Below are 21,385 nucleotides of genomic sequence, written 5' to 3'. Positions count from 1 at the left end.
ACGTCATCACATTACATTTTTGTTGTGGAAATGACATGGCAACAACGTTGATTCAACCAGTTTTTACCCAGTGGAGTGGGTGTGAACAGCAATTACTTTACCGACACTATGGAAATGATGACTCATTCAATTTAATTCTCTTTTCCAAATTTGTTTTAACCTTTTACCTTCCACAGAGTGTTTCTTGACCTGCCTATGTTGTTCTTCTCAATGTAGTTCAGTTTTTGTTCTTCAAAAGTACACACATGGTTATGGGCTTAAAAAGAAGACACCTGTACCAAGTCAGATATAGAGTTGAAATGTATTACATTTTGAGTTTTCATCCCAATATTACACATCACAGAAGACTGAAATATAACAAAGCCGTTTGACATATAAAAACGGATTTTCTGCGCCTCCCACCCCACAAAAAGGTTTATTAATTATAAAATTATGAAAAATCTTAATAACATTCCACCATGAGGCCACTAGAGGGCGATTTGGTCATTTTCCTGCAGGAAAGGCTACTGCCGGTGATTCTTTTAAAATTATAATTAAAAGAAAGAAAACTAATGAAAGTTGTACATTCATTTGTATGGTATCAACTCCTCTTTTTTCCTGTTCAAATAAAGTAAATAAATATTAAGGAATCTTTTAGTATAAATCCCCTAGTCGTGCTTTGCAATGTGTGTCAGCTGCTGCCATTCAAAATGGCTAAAACACAATCTCAAGTTTTACAATACAATGTATAAAACAAACAAATCATTGTAAACAACACACCGTTATTTATCTAATTCAGGGTTTCCTAAACTTTTTCACTCAGGCCCCCACTTCCAGCATAGGGGAACATTCCACGCCCAAAAATGTCTTAATTGGACACAATAAATGTTCCCGTGTCTATAGTAGGATAACAGGATGAGGTAGATCAGATGCCATCAGTTGTCTGAAAAAGTCCTCTGAACGGAGCAGTAACAAAGGACACGTTCACAGGTTGTCTCAAAGGCAGTCACACGATCTCACAACGCCTGGTTAAGTGTTAAACAACAGTAATACAATATATAGTTTGCAAAAACTATTTTCTGAGATGTGCAGTGCAGCACAACAGCAATAAAGACCCCCCACTCTGCCTCTAAACACACACATCCACAACTGCATTACTGACAACCTGGAACGCTCTCTCTCTCTCTCTCTCTCTCTCTCTCTCTCTCTCTCTCTCTCTCATCTCTCTCTCTCTCTCTCTCTCTCTCTCTCTCCTCTCTCTCTCTCTCTCTCTCTCCTCTCTCTCTCTCTCTCTCTCTCTCTCTCATCTCTCTCTCTCTCTCTCTCTCTCTCTCTCTCTCTCTCTCTCTCTCTCTCTCTCTCTCTCTCTCTCTCTCTCTCTCTCTCTCTCTCTCTCTCTCTCTCTCTCTCTCTCTCTCTCTCTCTCTCTCTCTCTCTCTCTCTCTCTCTCTCTCTCTCTCTCTCTCGAAACACCGTAAACACAGACACATCCATGTGACCGTGCTGCTCCTGGTAAATTCCCACCCACGATCTCCCAGGTGTCCTGTTCGGGGTCGTACCTCTCCACACTCTGCAGGTAGATGCCCTTGGAGTAGGGAGTATCCCCCGGTGACGTACAGGGACCCGTTCATGGCCACGGCGCCACACTCCCATCCTCCTCTCCTTGGTCCTGGCCAGCTGGCTCCACTCATCTCTGTCCGGTTGGTAACAGTCTGTGATGGTGGTCTGACCACCCACCAGGTACAGCTTGGGGTGCAGTGACACCAGGCACAGGCCGTACTCTAAGGGACGGTCAAGACAGATTCTTTCATGGATTTTGTTCTGATGCACAGAGGTCAAATAAATGATCTTTGCTCAAATACAGGAAGGATGACTACTACTTATGTGCATCACTTTACATGGTGTTTGCATCCTATGATTTCACTTTTGCTTCAAGAGAGTAGACATCTCTGCATTCATATTTTTGTCAAGTTTGAATGCTGCACTACAACATAACTATTTGTTTTTCATAATTCCTTCAAGCCTGGGGTAAGTTAGCTATTAACAGAGTTCCTCATGTGGTTGAGCCGCACCAGAACCTTTGGATTTTAATGCACTGTCCCATTTTCTCTCTGTAGCTCTATAGAACCAGGGCTGATATAACAGAGTTTATCTCTCTGTAGCTCTATAGAACCAGGGCTGATATAACAGAGTTGATCTCTCTGTAGCTCTATAGAACCAGGGCTGATATAACAGAGTTTATCTCTCTGTAGCTCTATAGAACCAGGGCTGATATAACAGAGTTGATATCTCTGTAGCTCTATAGAACCAGGGCTGATATAACAGAGTTTATCTCTCTGTAGCTCTATAGAACCAGGGCTGATATAACAGAGTTGATCTCTCTGTAGCTCTATAGAACCAGGGCTGATATAACAGAGTTGATCTCTCTGTAGCTCTATAGAACCAGGGCTGATATAACAGAGTTGATCTCTCTGTAGCTCTATAGAACCAGGGCTGATATAACAGAGTTTATCTCTCTGTAGCTCTATAGAACCAGGGCTGATATAACAGAGTTTATCTCTCTGTAGCTCTATAGAACCAGGGCTGATATAACAGAGTTGATCTCTCTGTAGCTCTATAGAACCAGGGCTGATATAACAGAGTTGATCTCTCTGTAGCTCTATAGAACCAGGGCTGATATAACAGAGTTGATCTCTCTGTAGCTCTATAGAACCAGGGCTGATATAACAGAGTTTATCTCTCTGTAGCTCTATAGAACCAGGGCTGATATAACAGAGTTGATCTCTCTGTAGCTCTATAGAACCAGGGCTGATATAACAGAGTTGATCTCTCTGTAGCTCTATAGAACCAGGGCTGATATAACAGAGTTGATCTCTCTGTAGCGCTATAGAACCAGGACTGATATAACAGAGTTTATCTCTCTGTAGCTCTATAGAACCAGGGCTGATATAACAGTGTTTATCTCTCTGTAGCTCTATAGAACCAGGGCTGATATAACAGAGTTGATCTCTCTGTAGCTCTATAGAACCAGGGCTGATATAACAGAGTTTATCTCTTTGTAGCTCTATAGAACCAGGGCTGATATAACAGAGTTGATCTCTCTGTAGCTCTATAGAACCAGGACTGATATAACAGAGTTGATCTCTCTGTAGCTCTATAGAACCAGGGCTGATATAACAGAGTTGATCTCTCTGTAGCTCTATAGAACCAGGGCTGATATAACAGAGTTGATCTCTCTGTAGCTCTATAGAACCAGGGCTGATATAACAGAGTTGATCTCTCTGTAGCTCTATAGAACCAGGGCTGATATAACAGAGTTGATCTCTCTGTAGCTCTATAGAACCAGGGATGATATAACAGAGTTGATCTCTCTGTAGCTCTATAGAACCAGGGATGATATAACTGAGTTGTGTTGTGGTACCTGGATGAGGACAGGTCGTTGTTATGCTCCATTCATTGACGTCTGCCCTGTAGGTCTGAATCTTATCATAAGTGCAGCTTCCCTTGTAACCATAGTGACCGCCTGCCACATATATTGTGTCTCTCAGAACACAGGCCGTAGCGTTCCCCACACCTGTGACAAGAGAAGGAAGGAAGGAAGGAAGGAAGGAAGGAAGGAAGGAAGGAAGGAAGGAAGGAAGGAAGGAAGGAAGGAAGGAAGGAAGGAAGGAAGGAAGGAAGGAAGGAAGGAAGGAAGGAAGGAATTGTCACTAAAAGGCTTCCAACCTTAAAAGTACCATGAAACTCCCATGAAACAAATACATTTACTATATGACAAAACTTACAACAAAAAATCAACTGTCAAGTTACACAACTGTGTCCTATTCCAAACTTTCATAGACCAACCTACCTTGTACCATATTAACTACGGGAATCCACTTCATTTTCAGGGGGTCATAGAATTCCGTTTCCCCCATGGGCGCCCCTCCTCTGTACCCTCCTATGACGTAGACACACCCATGCAGAGCCACAGAACAGTGGTAGTACCTCGCTGACAGCATGGGCTGCCCCTGTGTCCACTTATCACTATCACTGCTGTAAACCCACACTGTATCTAGAGCCTCTGTAGTGTCTGTCCTGTAGCCGCCGCTAATGTAGATGTTGGAGCCCAGGAGGGTAACTCCATAACTCTCCCTGGTGTGGTCTGGCATATCCTCCCCCTGCTGCCACTGGTCCGTGACCGGGTCCCAGGTCTGGACCTCAGACAGAGGGTGCCAGTGGTACCCTCCTATCACAAACATCCTGGAGGTCAGTCTCCTGCTCCTTCTGCAGTGTCCCGAAGGGCTTTTACTGATATTAAAAGCAGTCTTCAGAGCTTGGACAAATAGAGAGTGGATGTCTTCAGCGGCAGTCTCCAGACACTCTCTATGAAGCTCCAAGCCAGTCCTGAGGTACTCTTCCTTCAGGTCTAAGTGGGCGGAGTGAAGAAGCTCCTGGAAGTGTCCCCTGCGGGCAAGAGTATCGTGGGCCAGCCACCTCACCACCCCCTCCACCAGCACCTCCTCTTTCAACACCTCTGCCAGGTTCTCCTCCTGCAGGAGGCTCCTCACCCTCTCCACCCCCAGCTCCTGGAACTCCTCCTCTCTCACCACCTGAGTAAACGACACTCTCAAATCACTTAAGACATTTAATAAACCCATCTATTGATTTATTAGAATACATATCTGCTGAGTTTTTATATATATATTGAATTACATCATATTTGTTGTGTGTTTCTGTATATGTACCACGGTGTAGGAATAATCCAAAACCTAATCCTGAACCTATACCTCGTGGAAGCGGCAGAGCAGCACTCTGCGTGCCTCATTCTCCAGGGACAGACACACATGGAGCTGGGCGAAACTGAGCATGCCCAGACAGTTGTCGACGTCGAGGAGACGAACCAGGAAGTTCTCACAGGCCGTTTTCACGGCTCCGAACTGCAGCAGGTCTGCAGCCTCCAGCAGAGACTCTACATTCCACTGGGTAATGGAGACCTGGGAGGGACAGAGTTTAAAGTTGCGTCCCAAATAGCACCCTATTCTGCACTACTTTTGACCAGCGCCCGTAGGGCCCATATTGCACTGTATGGGAATTGGTTGCCATTTGGGACGCATGAAATAACATACACTATACAGTTGAAGTCGGAGGTTTACATACACTTAGGTTGGAGTCATTAAAACTAGTTTTTCAACAACTCCACAAATTTCTTGTTAACAAACTATAGTTTTGGCAAGTCGGTTACGACATCTACTTTGTGCAAGACGCAAGTAATTTTCCAACAATTGTTTACAGACAGACTTTTTCACTTATAATTCACTGTATCTGTCACGTCCTGACCAGAAAAGGGGTCATTTTGTTATTGTAGTTGGTCAGGACGTGGCAGGGGTGTGTTTGTTTAGTGTGTTTCGGGGTTTTTGGTTTATGTTCTATGTTTTCTATTTCTATGTGGGTTTTCTAGTTTTTCTATTTCTATGTTAGTTTTGGGAACGACCTCCAATTAGAAGCAGCTGGTTGTCATTGCTTCTAATTGGAGGCCATATTTAAGTGGGTTTATTTTCTCTTGTGTTTGTGGGTGGTTGTTTCTATGTATAGCCTTACAGGACTGTTTTCGTCGTCGGTTGTTATTTTTGTTAAGTGTTCACGTTTATCCAAATAAAAAGGAAGATGAGCACAATACCCGCTGCGCCTTGGTCCACTTTTTACGACGCTCCTGACAGTATCACAATTCCAGTGGGTCAGAAGTTTGCATACACTAAGTTGACTGTGCCTTTGAATAGCTTGGAAAACTCCATCAAATGATGTTATGGCTTTAGAAGATTCTGATAGGCTAATTGACATAATTTGAGTCAATTGGAGTTGTACCTGTGGATGTATTTCAAGGCCTACCTTCAAACTCAGTGCCTCTTTGCTTGACATCATGGGAAAATCAAAAGAAATCAGCCAAGACCTCAGAAAAAAAATTAGAGACCTCCACAAGTCTGGTTCATCCTTGGGAGCAATTTCCAAACGCCTGAAGGTACCACGTTCATCTGTACAAACAATAGTACGCAAGTATAAACACCATGGGACCACGCAGCCGTCATACCGCTCAGGAAGGTGACGCGTTTCATCTTCTAGAGATGAACGTACTTTGGTGCGAAAAGTGCAAATCAATCCCAGAACAACAGCAAAGGACATTGTAAAAATGCTGGCGGAAACAGGTGCAAAAGTATCTATTTCCACAGTAAAACGAGTCCTATATCGACATAACCTGAAAGGTCGCTCAGCAAGGAAGAAGCCACTGCTCCAAAACCCCCATAAAAAAACCAGACTACGGTTTGCAACTGCACATGGGGACAAAGATTGTACTTTTTGGAGAAATGTCCTCTGGTCTGATGAAACAAAAATAGAACTGTTTGGCCATAATGACCTTCGTTATGTTTGGAGGAAAAGGGGGAGGCTTGCAAGCCGAAGAACACCATCCCAACCGTGAAGCACGGGGATGGCAGCATCATGTTGTGGAGGTGCTTTGCTGCAGGAGGGACTGGTGCAATTCACAAAATAGATGGCATCATGAGGAAAGAAAATTATGTGGATATATTGAAGCAACATCTCAAGACATCAGTCAGGAAGTTAAAGCTTGGTCGCAAATGGGTCTTCCAAATGGACAATGACCGCAAGCATACTTCCAAAGTTGTGGCAAAATGGCTTAAGGACAACAAAATCAAGGTATTGGAGTGGCCATCACAAAGCCCTGACCTAAATCCTATAGAACATTTGTGTGTCACATCCTGACCAGTATTAGGGATTATTTGTAATTGTAGTTTGGTCAGGACGTGGCAGAGGGTATTTTGTTTATGTAGTTCGGGGTGGTGGTTTATTTAGTAGGGTGTTTGGTTAGTTAGTTCCGGGTTTTGGGGCTATGTTCTGTGTTAGTATTTCTATGTTCTTTCTGGTTAGTTGTATATCTATGTCTAGTTAATTGGGGTTGGACTCTCAATTGGAGGCAGGTGTTTTCTAGTTGCCTCTGAGAGTCCTATATATGGGTATGTGTTTGTGGGAGATTGTTTCTTGTTTTGCTGTGTGTGCCTGACAAGACTGTCTAGTTCGTTTGTGTTTATTTTTATTTTTTTTCCTTCTTTGTCCGTAATAAAGAAGATGAGTATACACTTCCCTGCTGCATTTTGGTCCTCTCCTTACGACAACCGTGACATTGTGGGCAGAACTGAAAAAGTGTGTGCAAGCAAGGAGGCCTACAAACCTGACTCAGTTACACCAGCTCTGTCAGGAGGAATGGGCCAAAATTTGTGGAAGGCTAGCCGAAACGTTTGACCCAAGTTAAACAATTTAAAGGCAATGCTACCAAATACTAATTGTGATGAAAGAAATAAAAGCTGAAATAAATAATTCTCTCTACTATTATTCTGACATTTCACATTCTTAAAATAAAGTGGTGATCCTAACTGACCCAAGACAGGGCATTTTTACAAGGATTAAATGTCAGGAATTGTGAAAAACTGAGTTTAAATGTATTTGGCTAAGGTGTATGTAAACTTCTGACTTCAACTGTACATACAAAGTATGTGAACACCCCTTCAAATTAGTGGATTAGGCTATTTCAGCCACACCCGTTGCTGACGGGTGTACAAAATCGAGCACACCGCCATGCAATCTCCATAGACAAACACTGGCAGTAGAATGGCCTTACTGAAGCGCTCAGTGACTTTCAACATGGCACCATCATAGGATGCCACCTTTCAAACAAATCAGTTTGTCAAATGTCTTCCCCGGTCAACTGTAAGTGCTGTTATTGTGAAGTGTAAACGTCTAGGAGCAACAACGGCTCAGCCGCGAAGTGGTAGGCCACACAAGCTCACAGAATGGGACCGGCGAGTCCTAAACATCGTAAAAATCGTCTGTCCTCGGTTGCAACACTCACTAACGAGTTCCAAACTGCCTCTGAAAGCAACGTCAGCACAAGAACTGTTCATCAGGAGCTTCATGAAATGGGTTTCCATGGTCGAGCAGCCGTACACAAGTCTAAGATCCCCATTCGCAATGCCAAGCGTCGGCTGGAGTGGTGTAAAGCTCGCCACCATTGGACTCTGGATCATTGGAAATGCGTTTTCTGGAGTGATGAATCACACTTCACCACCTGGCAGTCCAATGGACGAATCTGGGTTTGGCGGATCCCAAGAGAACGCCAACTGCCCCAATGCACAGTGCCAGCTGTTTGGTGGAGCAGGAATAATGGTCTGGGGCTGTTTTTCATGGTTCGGGCTAGGCACCTTAGTTCCAGTGACAGGAAATCTTAACGCTACAGCATGCAATGACATTCTAGATGATTATGTGCTACCAAGTTTTTTGGCAACAGTTTTGGGGAAGGCCCTTTTCTGTTTCATTATGACAATGCCCCCATGCACAAAGCAAGGTCCATACAGAAATGGTTTGTCGAGATAAATGTGGAAAAACTTGACTGGTCTGCACAGAGCCCTGACCTCATCCCCATCGAACACCTTTGGGATGAATTGGAACGCCGACTGCGAACCAGGCCTAACCGCCCAACATCCGTGCCCAACCTCACTAATGCAAAGGGGGGACCAACTCCATATTAATGCCCATGATTTAGGAATGAGATGTTGGACGAGCGGGTGTCCACATACTTTTGATCATATTGGGTATTATGTAGCCCTTTGCTGCAGTCAATGACCAAATGTGTCCTCTTTGGCCTCGTGGGTGGAATGTTATTCATATGTTTCATCATTGATAAAGATTATTCCTTTTTTTTAACAGACAAAAATCTTGTGTTTCTATGTCAAACAGTTTTGTTAAATTTCAGTCTTCTGTAATGTATATAAAGTATAATATTGGGATGCAAAATCAAAATGTAATACATTTCAACTCTATAGCTGACATGATACAGGTGTCTTCTTATGTTAAACCCATGATCATGTGTGTGAGGTGGATACTTTTGTTACAAAGTAGATGTGTTTAAGACTACCAAGAAACACTCTGTATGCCCCTGATTTAGCCCACTGCAGTAAAAAGTTATATGTGAACATCTGAATATTAAAGCATGCTACAAAACATGCTATAAAACATGCTACAAAGTAAAAACAACATTGAAGATAACTAAATGAGTTTTGAGAGACCATAAGCAATCATAGATGATTTTGCCTTTTGGGAGGCCGTCATTATAAATAAGAATTTGTTCTTAACTGACTTGCATAGCTAAATAAAGGTTAAATAGAAGAAGAAAAAAAATATACATTACATTTTTTAATATTAGACTACTACATTCATATAATGGACACAGTCACTCATAAATGGTCTCAGAGGTGTAGCCTACCTTGGAGGTGTATACATAGTCCACCAGAGTCGTCAGCACCTCCACATCTACCCCAGGTAGTCTGATGACACTGTGGGACCTCTCTCTCATATCTGCTGTGAACATGGCTCTGAAGTAGGAACTACGGGAGCATAGAGCCACTTTATGGCAGTGGAAGACCTCCCCTGTAGAGCACTGTAGAGCTATGTCAGTGAACAAGCCTTCTGTGTAGTATTCTCTGAGGGCTTCTAGAACCTCCGTGGGATGGGTTAGGTCACAGAAATCATAGGTGTAGAAGGATTCCGGCGACTCCTGTCCCTTAGATGACATTGTGTTCCTGAAACACGAGACATTAAATATCTTAATGTACCCTTTAAAAATGTATGCCATTGACTTGGCACATCCATGCATTATACATTAGTAATACAGGACATATGACGTTGGACTTCCCTGTCCCTTTACACATCTGGTTATACTGACGTTAAGACACGCTATGGTCTGTAGAATGGAAACCGCAATGGGAATTAGTTTCAACATGACATTTAAATGAATGAAGATTGATAGAATCAAATTGGGTTTATTGCTAAAACATAAAACATTGCATAATGAACATTTTGCAATACTGTAAGCAGCAACACCTTGCAAAAAACGATTAACTGAGCACAGATAGTAAACATACATGGATTTACAATGGATCCAGGGAGTATTTGATTATGTCATCTATTAGTCTTATTTAAAACACAATGTAACGCATTCACATAGGCCTACATACACTTGACAGAATACCATTCAATCTAAATAGTCCCGAGTGAAGATCCTTAACACAGCTCACTGAACAATAGCCACATATTTACCTGCTCGACATGGTTTACTATCCTATTGTTAAAGCATTCTCTGTGTTTGGAGCGAGTCAAAAGGCATCACACGCCATCTGTTGTAGATCCTTATTTATACGCAATTCCCTTGTAAAGCAACCAATCAAATAAACCCGGACAGTCCTTTAGAAAAAAACGGACATTCCGCTATTTGGTTTCGTTATCTATTTAGGTTGACGCGGCAGGCGCTCAGCTGATGTGACAGAGCATCTCCGCCGCACAAAATCTTACCAGCAGCAAATAGCAGCATTCGACCAATCACATTCACCGCGCCTCGTCCTACTATCAGCGTATTGACAAAACAAGGGACAGACAGAGAGGTATCTTGGGAGGCAGGGAGACGGGGTCACGGTCCACGAAACCGCACTGCTGAAGCAGAAACCGTCAATTTATATAATAACACTCAGAATAGAGCCTAATAGAGACAACAAATAATTGCACTGGTAATACACTGGACTGTTAATACACTGGACTGGTAATACATTTTTCACATAGATAGTGCCCTAGTAAAAAGTGATGCCAATGTATTTTATTGACTGTACATCCTAGAATATATATTTAATTCTAAACAGTTATAACATGTAATTTACAGGTGTGATTGGTTTTTTCCTTTTCTGTCTAGTGGGTTCTGTATCTCCCTACATTTGCTAAAGACAAAAACAAGCACAAAGATGTACATTCATTTGCATCTGAACCTGAGAGAGTGATGTGATACAGTCCCACAGATTTAAAATATGATCTTCAAAAACGTTTCAAACCAGGACAAAGACACAATCACAATCCTTCCCTCCCAAGCATTTGGTACAGTTTTTATCATTGCAAGTACACTTATTTTAGTATGAGTAAGAGCTGTACACTATCCTTACAGGGGAACACATGCTTTCAGTTCCATCAGGATCTCTCTTCCGCTTGTCCATCCTATGACTCTTGGGTTCGATGAACCCTCTCCTTGTTGTGCACTCTGCCTAGAGAGCAGCCTCTCCAAGGTGTAACCCTTTCTAGGAAACACCACATCTCCTTCCCTTAGACTGTTGGAAGGGCAAAGGTCGTTCCCTCCGTCCCCTACATAGAAAGTTCTCTGATAGTCTACCCCTCCCTTCAACTGCCCTGCTAGGAAATCAACCAGCACTTTCCTCTTACACAGATTGACAGGGCACTGGCTACACTGGTGAGAATGGTAGCATTCTATCTCCATGTATCCACGCTTGTCAAACGTAGCCGGGTTGGTGAAGACTTGGTCGACCGCGGCTTGAACCCCAGCCACTTGCAGTATCCAGTCGATGAACACTGTGTTTGAATCTGAGATAATGATGCAGTCAATGTCGTTCTTGTTACTCACAATGAACGTCAACAGTTCAATCATTCCATCTGTAAACGGTATTGTCTCCATCACACTTCGGATTGTATCGGGGCTGATGTCCTGATCTCCTATATAGGACATGACTCTGCCCATGTACTCTGTCCAGCGTCCCTTCTGGTAGGAGTTCTTGACCAGGTCTGGCAGGCATTGGTCCGGGATACACTGAATGACCCAGGTGTCGCTGTTGTCATCCACCAAGGTGTGGTCGAAGTCAAACACCAGCAGAGTCTTCATGATGATTCTCCTCTGCTGCAAAACAGTGTTGGAATAGGTTTGTTAGAAGAGACACGGACAGGCAGCCAGACACAGAGAGAGCGAGAGAGAGCGAGAGAGAGGGGTGAGAGGGGGAGAGAGAGAGAGCTAGGAGAGACAGGGAGAGGCAGTGGTGTAAAGTACTTAAGTAAAATACCCAAAATAATTACTTAAGTAGTACTTTAAAGTATCTGTACTTTACTTTACTATTTATATTTTTGGCAACATTTACATTTACTTCACCACATTCCTAAAGAAAATTATGTACATTTTACTCCATACATTTTGCCTGACACCCAAAAGTACTCGTTACATTTTGACAGGAACTGGTCCAATTCACACACTTATCAAGAGAACATCCCTGGTCATTCCTACTGCCTCTGATCTGGCGGACTCACTAAATAATATATATATATTTTTTAACGGTGTTGTCTGCTTTGCTTAGTATTTTTTTTGTACCTTTATTTTACTAGGCAAGTCAGTTAAGAACGAATTCTTATTTACAATGACGGGCTAGGAACAGTGGGTTAACTGCCTTGTTCAGGGGCAGAACAGATTTATACCGTGTCAGCTCGGGGATTCGAACTTGCAACCTTTCGGTTATAAGGAATTTGAAATGATTTATACTTTTAATACTTAAGGATATTTTAGAAATTCCATTTAGTTTTGATACTTATATTTTAAACCAAATAGTTTTAGACCTTTACTCAAGTGGTATTTTACTGGGTGACTTTCACTTTTAATTGAGTAATTTTCTATTAAGGTATCTTTACTTTTACTAAAGTATGACAATTGAGTACTTTTTCCACCACTGGGGAGGGGGCAGGCAGACAGACACTGAACAGGAAGTGAAAAAGGCTAGTGACCAAGCAGTATCTATCTAGCTAGCTACTGAATGACTAAGAGTGTTCTTTGGACTGACTGCTGACTAGCTAGGAACTGGCTAGCTAACAGTCAATCTATTACACACCAAGTACAGTAGCTATCTCCTTTTACATCGTTCTAAACAGTAAACTGCTTGTCAAATAATCTATGTATTAATGTGTGTATTCACTTAGGATCTTACCCGACACTGTTGTTACACCGTTTACACAAATGTAAATTTAGATGCGTGACATCGCCGGATGGATCTTAAACACACACTTGAGACATGCCGCGTTCGAAACAACTGGGAACTGGGAACCATTGAGCCACAGAACAATGAGACAGATATTCCTCCGGATGTATAAATGTGAAGCATCCGCTTGGCATTTCCTTTCGCTACCAAATTGGTAGCGAGAGGAAGCCCAGTGGCCAGCAGTGGGAGAAGATGGAACTCGATGGATTTTGACCGAGATTCTGCACATTTTGTCATCGACTAAACATTTGATCTCAATACAGTTTTCTGTTCCCATAACTATAATCTGTTACGAACAGAGTGGACTAAGTTTTGTAGACTTTACCCTTTGCCAAAGTTTTAAAAATCGCGTTGTTAGGAGTGCGAAGGCGAATTGAGTTATTGCAGAAGTGCAGTTTACAGAGTAGGCGTTCCTTAATGGTAATAATATAATGTCTCTATCTCGTGCTTGGCTCTGCCTACCAGAGTCATTTGTTCCCGTTTGAAACGACAGGCTGTGGTCTATCTTGGTTTAATTATAAAGACGATTTTATTGAGCCGCTCTGACCTCGGAAATCTCCGACTTCGGGGCGTTCAAGCAGAGACACTTTTGAGGAGATGGAAAACCGTATGAATGCCAAATGAGTTCGTTTGACCATGCGTCGTCAATGTGGTGCATTCTGGGTGATTCTGGGACAAGGCGAGTTCTCCTTCAAATAGTGAATGGGAGTTAATTGGGCGCTAGCTCAAAAACCCAACATTAGCAGGAATTTCGTCAAAAAGTACAACATGCAACTATTTTCCAAGATGTGAGATAATTAACTTGTTCTCTGTAAAATCATATAGCTTTGGAATCATGATATTACGTACTTTTGAGGAAAATAGGTACGTTTCTCGACTAATACCCTGACGATTATCCCAGCAACCGTGTGACACAGTATGACAACTTGACCGCGATTGGTTGACAGTCTATTCATTGAACAATGGAATTCCTATCTCCTCCTTTCTTTAATATCTCTGGTTCAAGACAACCGCGATCTCGAGAAAAAAAATCAAGCCCCGACCTGAAGATCACTGACTTCATGATTTGACATCGTTTTTTTCTGAGTTCCCAGTTTTGTTGAAAGCACCAATACTTCCTCATTTGTTTCGTATCGCTGTCTAACTAACCAATAAAAAGGGACATCACTGTCACCTGTTGGTGTGGAATGAGAACTAGTGAATAAAATACAACAACAAAAAACAGTGGGACAGCTTAGATTGTTCTCTGGCAAAGCGGTCCATTTTGTTTCTTCTTAAATAACACACTGTTGTTCGAATCCCACATTTGATCTGATAACATCTCTCGTTTTGTAACAATATCCCTAACATTTCCCAGATGTAACAGCAGGCGGCAGTAATGCGCTCGTTTTGTATTTATTCTGGAAAAAAAGAACAAGAATAGCACTGCTTCCTGGCGACGTAAACACAGAACCATGAAGGTACAATTCTAAGCACTTAGTTTACAATCGATTTCTATCATAGCTACACCCGAAAGACATCGGCGAAAATGTTCAAAGGATGGGGAACGTGGCTGGGTATAGAGAACACCTCGACGACAGAGGAGAGCGAAGTGGCTGACGTTGCTGTGGAGGAGAAAATTGTTCAAGACCAAAATGAAGTAAACAAACAACACGAACCTCCAGCAACAGAAGAACTGGGGCAGGAGGACGGAGACACCGTCCAACTCATCTCTCAGCAAGCTAAAGGATTCGGTGGTAAGGAAGATTATAGATGGTTTTAATTTATATTCATGTGAAAAGTGATTAACAGACTAATAATGATTATGTAGGCCTAAGAGACAACAATACATTGTCATTCAAGTTTTGGCAGGCAAACAATGCCATCTGAAGCTGAGAAAGTGATCCAGATTTTATATCCCTGTTACATATACAGGCTTAATATTCAACTTTGCCAGCAATGCCACCAAGAAGATCTCCAACTCTGTGGCAGAGACAGCACACACCATCAAGAAGAGTGTGGAAGAAGGGAACATAGATGGAATTTTTGACAAGGTGCATGGCATGCTCCACTTTCCTGAATTCTGTTTGACAAGGAGGGTGTTTTAGTGTAGGTTGCTATATAACACCCTCTCTGGTGTTCGCTCAAAACCGCTGATTTCTTGAAGCTTTGAGGTTTCTGTCTTGTAACATCACATGCCTGTGTTTCTGCTTTCCAGACTATTTTGGGGGACTTCAAAAAAGAACAGGACAAATTTGTCCAAGAAAAGAAAGCTAAGAAATCAGGTCAGTGTGGAGACATAACATCATACCCACTAGAGATTAGCTTACCTTCCACTCCTTGTACTCTGTGTCCTCAAATCAACATTTGTCACGTGCACAGCAAGGTTATTATTGTTTAGTGTTTTTATATTAGTTTCTATTTCTATTCATTTTCAGATTTTTATTTGACATTTGGTTTAGTTTAAGTTTTCAGATCCACTTGTTTCGTTTTTATTTGGTTAATGTTTTATGAAAATATTTTTGTTTTCATATTATTTAGTTTTAGTGTTAGGGACAGACAGTAGCCTATGCATGGGAGGCTAGTAGCCTTTTTATGTGTTGTATCGTTGTTTTGATTTTGAGGATGTCACTTCCTGCCACTGGGGGGGGGGGCAGTAATAGGTTTAAAGGAAGACTCAGCGAGATGACGTAGATCAGTGGTTCCCAAACTTTTTATAGTCCCGTACCCCTTAAAACATTCAACCTCCAGCTGCGTACCCCCCCTAGCACCACGGTCAGCGCACTCTCAAATGTTGTTTTTTGCCATCATTGTAAGCCTGCCACACACACTATACGATACATTTATTAAACATAAGAATGGGTGTGAGTGAGTTTTTGTCACAACCCGACTCGTGGGAAGTGACAGAGCTCTTATAGGACCAGGGCACAAATAAATCAATAATTTTGATCTTTATTTAACCATCTTACATATAAAACCTTATTTGTTCATTGAAATTGTGAATAACTCACCACAGGTTAATGAGAAGGATGTGCTTGAAAGGATGCACATAACTCTGCAATGTTGGGTTGTATTGGAGAGAGTCTCAGTTTTAAATCATTTTCAACACAGTCTGTGCCAGTATTTAGTTTTCATGCTAGTGAGGGCCGAGAATCCACTCCCACATAGGTACGTGGTTGCAAAGGGCATAACAGCACAATTTGCCAAGGCAGGATACTCTGAGCGCAGCCCAATCCAGAAATCTGGCAGTGGCTTCTGATTAAATAACATTTTCACAGAACCGCTTGTTCCAATTTCGATGAGGCTCTTGTTCAGATATCGTTAAGTGGACTGGAGGCAGGGCATGAAAGGGATAAAGAATCCAGCTGTTTGTGTCATCCGTTTCAGGAAAGTACCTGCGTAATTGCGCACACAGCTCAGGTGCTTCGTTATATCACATTTTACATTGTCCCGTAAGCTTGAGTTCATTTGCACACAAAAAAATGCAGACAGAAAAGCTCCAACTTCTTAATCATAGCCTCAATTTTGTCCCGCACATTGAATATAGTTGCAGAGAGTCTCTGTAATCCTCGATTCAGGTGAGAAAAAACATCACCCAGATAGGCCAGTCGTGTGAGAAACTCGTCATCATGCAAGCGGTCAGACAAGTGAAAATTATGGTCAGTAAAGAAAACTTTAAGCTCGTCTCTCAATTAAAAAAATGTGTCAATACTTTGCCCCTTGATAACTAGCGCACTTCTGTATGTTGTAAAAGCGTTGCATGGTCTGAAAAGCGCTGCCCATATCATTGCATAGTGCAGAAAATACACAAGAGTTCAGGGGCCTTGCTTTAACAAAGCTAACCATTTTCACTGTAGTGTCCAAAACATCTTTCACGCTGTCAAGCATTCCCTTGGCAGCAAGAGCCTCTCGGTGGATGCTGCAGTGTACCCAAGTGGCATCGGGAGCAACTGCTTGCACGTGCGTTACCCCTCCACTATGTCTCCCTGTCATGGCTTTTGAGCCATCAGTACAGATGACAACACATCTTGACCACCAAAGTCCATTTGATGTCACAAAGCTGTCCAGTACTTTACAAATATCCTCTCCTGTTGTCCTGGTTTGCAGAAGAGGATGTCTTCCTTAATTGACCCCCCATAAACGTAACGGCCATATACCAGGATCTGTGCCAGGCCTGTCATGTCTGTTGACTCATCCAGCTGTAACGCATAGAATTCACTGGCTTGTATGCAAAGCAGTAATTGTTTCAAAACATCTCCTGCCATGGCACTGATGCGTGAAACAGTGTTGTTTGATGAAGACATTGTCTGTATAGTTTTTTTTGGCCTTTTCCCCCAGTATTGTCCCAGCCATATCCATGGCAGCAGGAAGAATTAAGTCCTCCACAATAGTATGGGGCTTGCCTGTCCTTGCCACTCTGTAGCTCACCATATAAGACGCTTCTAGCCCCTTCTTATTAATGGTATCTGTTGCTTTTATACATGTCTTACTACTCACAAGTCGTCTTAATTCTCGCTCAAAAAAAACTCCCGCGGCTTATTTTTCAAATTGGCATGTTTTGTTTCTAAATGTCTGCGCAAGAGTGAAGGTTTCTTCGAGTTGTGAGATAGTACTTTTGCACATATAACACACTTTGGCTGAGGAAAGGCACTGCTCCCAATATAAGTGAACCCCAAATCAATGTAGTTATTATCATATTTGCGTCTCTTCGATGGTCCAACGTCCCTGTCTGTTCGGTGCTTTCCTGGGTAAGGGGCCAAGTAGCTCTTCAGCTGCATCAGATTCACAACTGTCAGTGTCCATGCTAGCTGGTCTAACAACATGTAGAATTACTGATGCTAGCATTGGACGTGCTCGTGGAAGCAGAACAACTTGTGTAGTACTGATGGTAGTGTCTCTATGGACGCGGGCATTACCTTTTTTAACAATTTATCAATTTTCGAGCAAACGGAATGAGCAGCAGCTACATACGGAGTTTAGTGGAATTCCTGCGAGAGAGTAACTGTTAATGTGATAGGATGTTAATTATTTGACATTGTTGTTATTTCGCTGAACACTAGATGGTTTAATTTTATTTTGGGCAGTGAAACGAGGCTACTCGGGCGAGAAACTTCACCCATATGTATAGCCCCGTTGGAAAAGATAAATTCACTGTTGAAATATGTTCAATTCACTGTTTAAATGTGTTCAATTCAACAAAAAACATGTTTTTTAAAATGTGAACCACGTTTTTATTTGGTGTACCCCAGTTTGGGAATCCCTGACGTAGATCATATCTATCCAACTCATCACATGGAGGGCCGAGTGTCTGCGGGGTTTCGCTCCTCTCTTGTACTTGATTGATGAATTATGGTCACTGATTTAGTAAGAAACTCCCCTCACCTGGTTGTCTAGGTCTTAATTGAAATGAAAAACCAAAAGCCTGCAGACACTAGACCCTCCATGGAATGAGTTTGACACCCCTGACGTAGATGCACAAAGTAAACAGTAGTAGTGGGTCAATTTCCGCAACAACCAGGAGTTGAAACGAGGTTAAAAGTCTGCTGTTTTGGTCCCGTAGCTACCGTGTTGTAACAGTGTGAAGCGCAGATACTCTGGGAGACGGTGTGAGAGCAGTCTTGCGTCGTGCTCATTTCAGTGGCCGCGTTAGAGCGGATCACTTTTGTTAGTCATTCTGGGGAGGAAATTATCCGACTAGCGCCGACATGCCTTGTTGTTGGAAAACCGCATTAGTGTCTGACTTTTGGCTGTCGCAGATGCACCTACCCCGACTTCACTCCTCGACTTTCGTCTACAGTCATTTGCTTTACCCTTACCACTCAGTATGGCTACAGCCATTTAAAGTATCATTTCAGTATAGCTTTAGTTTTTCTAACGGGTTGGCTAATTATTTTATTTCAGTTTACTAAATAGTTTTCATGATTCGTTTTGGTTAACTATAAGCACAGGACACAACAGGTGTAAACAGTCAAGTGAAATGCTTACTTACAAGCTCTTTCTCAACAATGCCTATTCAATATCAAGGTAAAGAAATAGAAAAGTGACAAATCCAGAATAGGTTCTAAAAAAAAAAAAAAAAGAGAACAGATGCTAAGTCAGGTCAGGTAACACAATAAATAAAACCCACCGGAGAATGTACTCTACAGGCCAGTACCAGCACCATATCAATGTGCAGGGATACTGGTGATAAATGACAGAGTAGAATGTTTGTCTGCTTGCCAGTCTGTTTAGCTATCTTGAGATGATATACCAGTAAACATGATCATAGTTATCCATACATCCATCCATCCATCCATCCATGGTGGAATTAAAGTGGTTTGTTCTTGTTCCCTTCCAGACACAGCTGTACCACCATGGGTTGGCTACAGTGAGGAGGAGACCATTCAGCAACAGATCCTGGCTTTGTCCGCTGTTAGTAGCATTTCTAACATTGTCTGTCCACATAGTGCACTTAGAGTTTGTGATTTGATTCCATCCAATTGGATCTCATCACTGTCAGAGTGCATTGTGTTGCTTGTACCTTTTTCAATTTGATTTAAATTCAACAACTTTATTGTTCTGTTATTCCAGGACAGGAGGAACTTCCTGAGAGACCCACCAGCTGGAGTTCAGTTCCAGTTCGACTCTGAGCAGATGTATCCTATCGCCATGGTGATGCTGCAGGAAGATGAGCTACTGAACAGGATGCGCTTCGACCTGGTCCCCAAACAGTCAGCAGACAGCCATTACAAATCTAATCCATTACAAATCTATTACTGCACTTCAACCCAGAGTTATTTACAGATAGAGATTGCAGGCATAAAGTTGGCCTGTTGGCTGATGTTGGTTGATGCCAGTCCTGTCCATTGATAAGCCTCTTAGAACCAGCCAGATTGCTGCTTTCAAGTGAAAAAGAATGGTGAACTATCGCTCAATCAGGCTTAAGAATATGTGTATGTTACTTATATTCAATGCTCTGTATGTTTAGAGTGAAGGAGGATGTGTTCTGGAGGAACTACTTCTACCGTGTGTCCCTGATAAAGCAGTCGGCCCAGCTCACTGCTCTGGCAGCACAGCAGCAGGCTGTAGACAACAGAGAGGAGCAGAAGACCATCAGCCCGGAGGGTGTCAGCCTCACAGGTACTCTATTCTGTTCTATGGTTGGTCAGAATTCAGTTTGTGTGATCCTGACAAGTCCTTAACTAAAAACATTGCATTGGTGTTATGGGCAAATCAGAGCAATTGGTGAACTACTGTCAAGCAACAGTTTATAGCCTAACTTCTGTTTCATGTTATTGTTGTTATCATGCAGAAAATACCATCAGACCAAAAACACCTCCAGTATCCATTAGTGACATTCCCAAGAGTGGAGAGGTGAGTCAATGTTTTGTTTTTCTGAAGAAAAGTCAGTCCCTTTGAATAATTCTGTACATGTCTATATATAGACCACTGAAATACTGTGTAAATATCAAGTCAAATGTATGAAATGGTCTGGATTCTCTTTTAATGTTGTTAAACAGCAGGAGGAAGAGGAGAATGAGATCTCCACCAGCCCTGGGGTCTCCGAGTTTGTGAGCGATGCCTTTGACTCCTGTAACATCGACCATGAAGACCTGAGGAAGGAGATGGAACAGCTGGTGCTGGACAAGAAGGAGGACGCTGCAACTCCAGAGGGTCAGTTCTAGAACTATTAGATCATATCTAGAGTAACAAACAACTAGCAAGAACTCCAGAGTTCTATTGGTTGATTTCACTGGAACCTGGAAAGGGCTTGGATTTAATATAATGGCTCAGGTGGTAGAGCTGGATGTTGAATTAGAAGAGAGTGAATGACATGTTTAGCTCTTTTCTCTTCAGTCTGTAGCATTGTTCTCATAATGCTGTTATTTGTTCAGAGGAGACAGCGGACTGGGAGAAGGAACTCCAGGCAGAGTTACAGGAGTATGAGGTAGTGACGGAGGCAGACAACAGAGATGACAACTGGGATAAAGAGATTGAGAAGATGCTTCAGTCGGATGAGTAGAGTGATGACCGACCCATCTTGCTTCAGTCTAGTATCTCTGATATGAGAGAGAGCACCATGAAGGATCAGAAACCATGACAGTGTCTAGTCTAGACCATAGAAATAGAATGGTATAGAAATGAAGGGAACCGCTGCATACAAACCATAAACTGTTTGTTTCAGCACACAAGAATGGGTACATCTATGGGGTATATTCTGATCTGGAGGTGGTCTGGTGTTGAAATACTGTATAATATACATTTTCTGTCTGTACAGTTTAGTGGCTGGCTGACATTTTAGCTGTGAACGTTTATGGGCGAGGAGGCAACTGACATATTGCATATTGTTATTTTTTTTCTCTTTTCTGCTCTTTTCTTTTTCTGGAATTCCTTCACAGTTGGGATGTGTACATCTATCCAAATAATACTTGTTTCTGTGCTTCTCAAATCCTGTCTTCAGTTTTTCCCTAATAAATATACTTCTTTCCCATTGTCTAAATGTCTTTCCTTGATGAAAAATACAGACAGATTGTAATATCTAAAGGGCTGTATAG

The 21,385-nt window shown here is 42.2% G+C and overlaps 3 protein-coding genes across 5 annotated transcripts; 1 reads left to right on the top strand and 2 right to left on the bottom strand.

Annotated features, from left to right (window-relative positions):
* Positions 1-1,282: 1,282 nt before the first annotated feature.
* Positions 1,283-10,330, bottom strand: LOC106575907 (kelch-like protein 23). Its single transcript, XM_014152627.3, is given in 8 exon segments — positions 1,283-1,573; positions 1,575-1,628; positions 1,630-1,760; positions 3,401-3,553; positions 3,830-4,571; positions 4,749-4,955; positions 9,290-9,605; positions 10,123-10,330. Coding segments are annotated over 8 exon segments (1,905 nt in total). The 5' UTR covers positions 10,134-10,330.
* Positions 9,830-13,545, bottom strand: phop2 (Pyridoxal phosphate phosphatase PHOSPHO2). 3 transcript variants are annotated; one of them, XM_045698462.2, is made up of 2 exons: positions 13,335-13,545; positions 9,830-11,752 (listed from the first exon to the last, which is right to left on the bottom strand). In XM_045698462.2, the coding sequence occupies exons 1-2, from the start codon at positions 13,341-13,343 to the stop codon at positions 11,006-11,008; spliced, it is 756 nt and encodes a 251-aa protein (XP_045554418.1). In that variant the 5' UTR covers positions 13,344-13,545; the 3' UTR covers positions 9,830-11,005.
* A 776-nt stretch (positions 13,546-14,321) lies between these two features.
* Positions 14,322-21,319, top strand: syap1 (synapse associated protein 1). The gene is made up of 9 exons (NM_001139590.1): positions 14,322-14,608; positions 14,787-14,905; positions 15,070-15,136; positions 19,189-19,262; positions 19,422-19,561; positions 19,819-19,970; positions 20,143-20,204; positions 20,351-20,504; positions 20,726-21,319. Exons 1-9 carry the CDS (start codon positions 14,401-14,403, stop codon positions 20,851-20,853), a joined length of 1,104 nt encoding a protein of 367 aa, NP_001133062.1. The 5' UTR covers positions 14,322-14,400; the 3' UTR covers positions 20,854-21,319.
* Positions 21,320-21,385: the final 66 nt, after the last annotated feature.

This window comes from Salmo salar, chromosome 17 (assembly GCF_965601325.2).
Source record: "Salmo salar chromosome 17, fSalSal1, whole genome shotgun sequence".
Lineage (NCBI taxonomy): Eukaryota > Metazoa > Chordata > Actinopteri > Salmoniformes > Salmonidae > Salmo > Salmo salar.
This window is presented reverse-complemented; position numbering and strand designations above follow the sequence as displayed.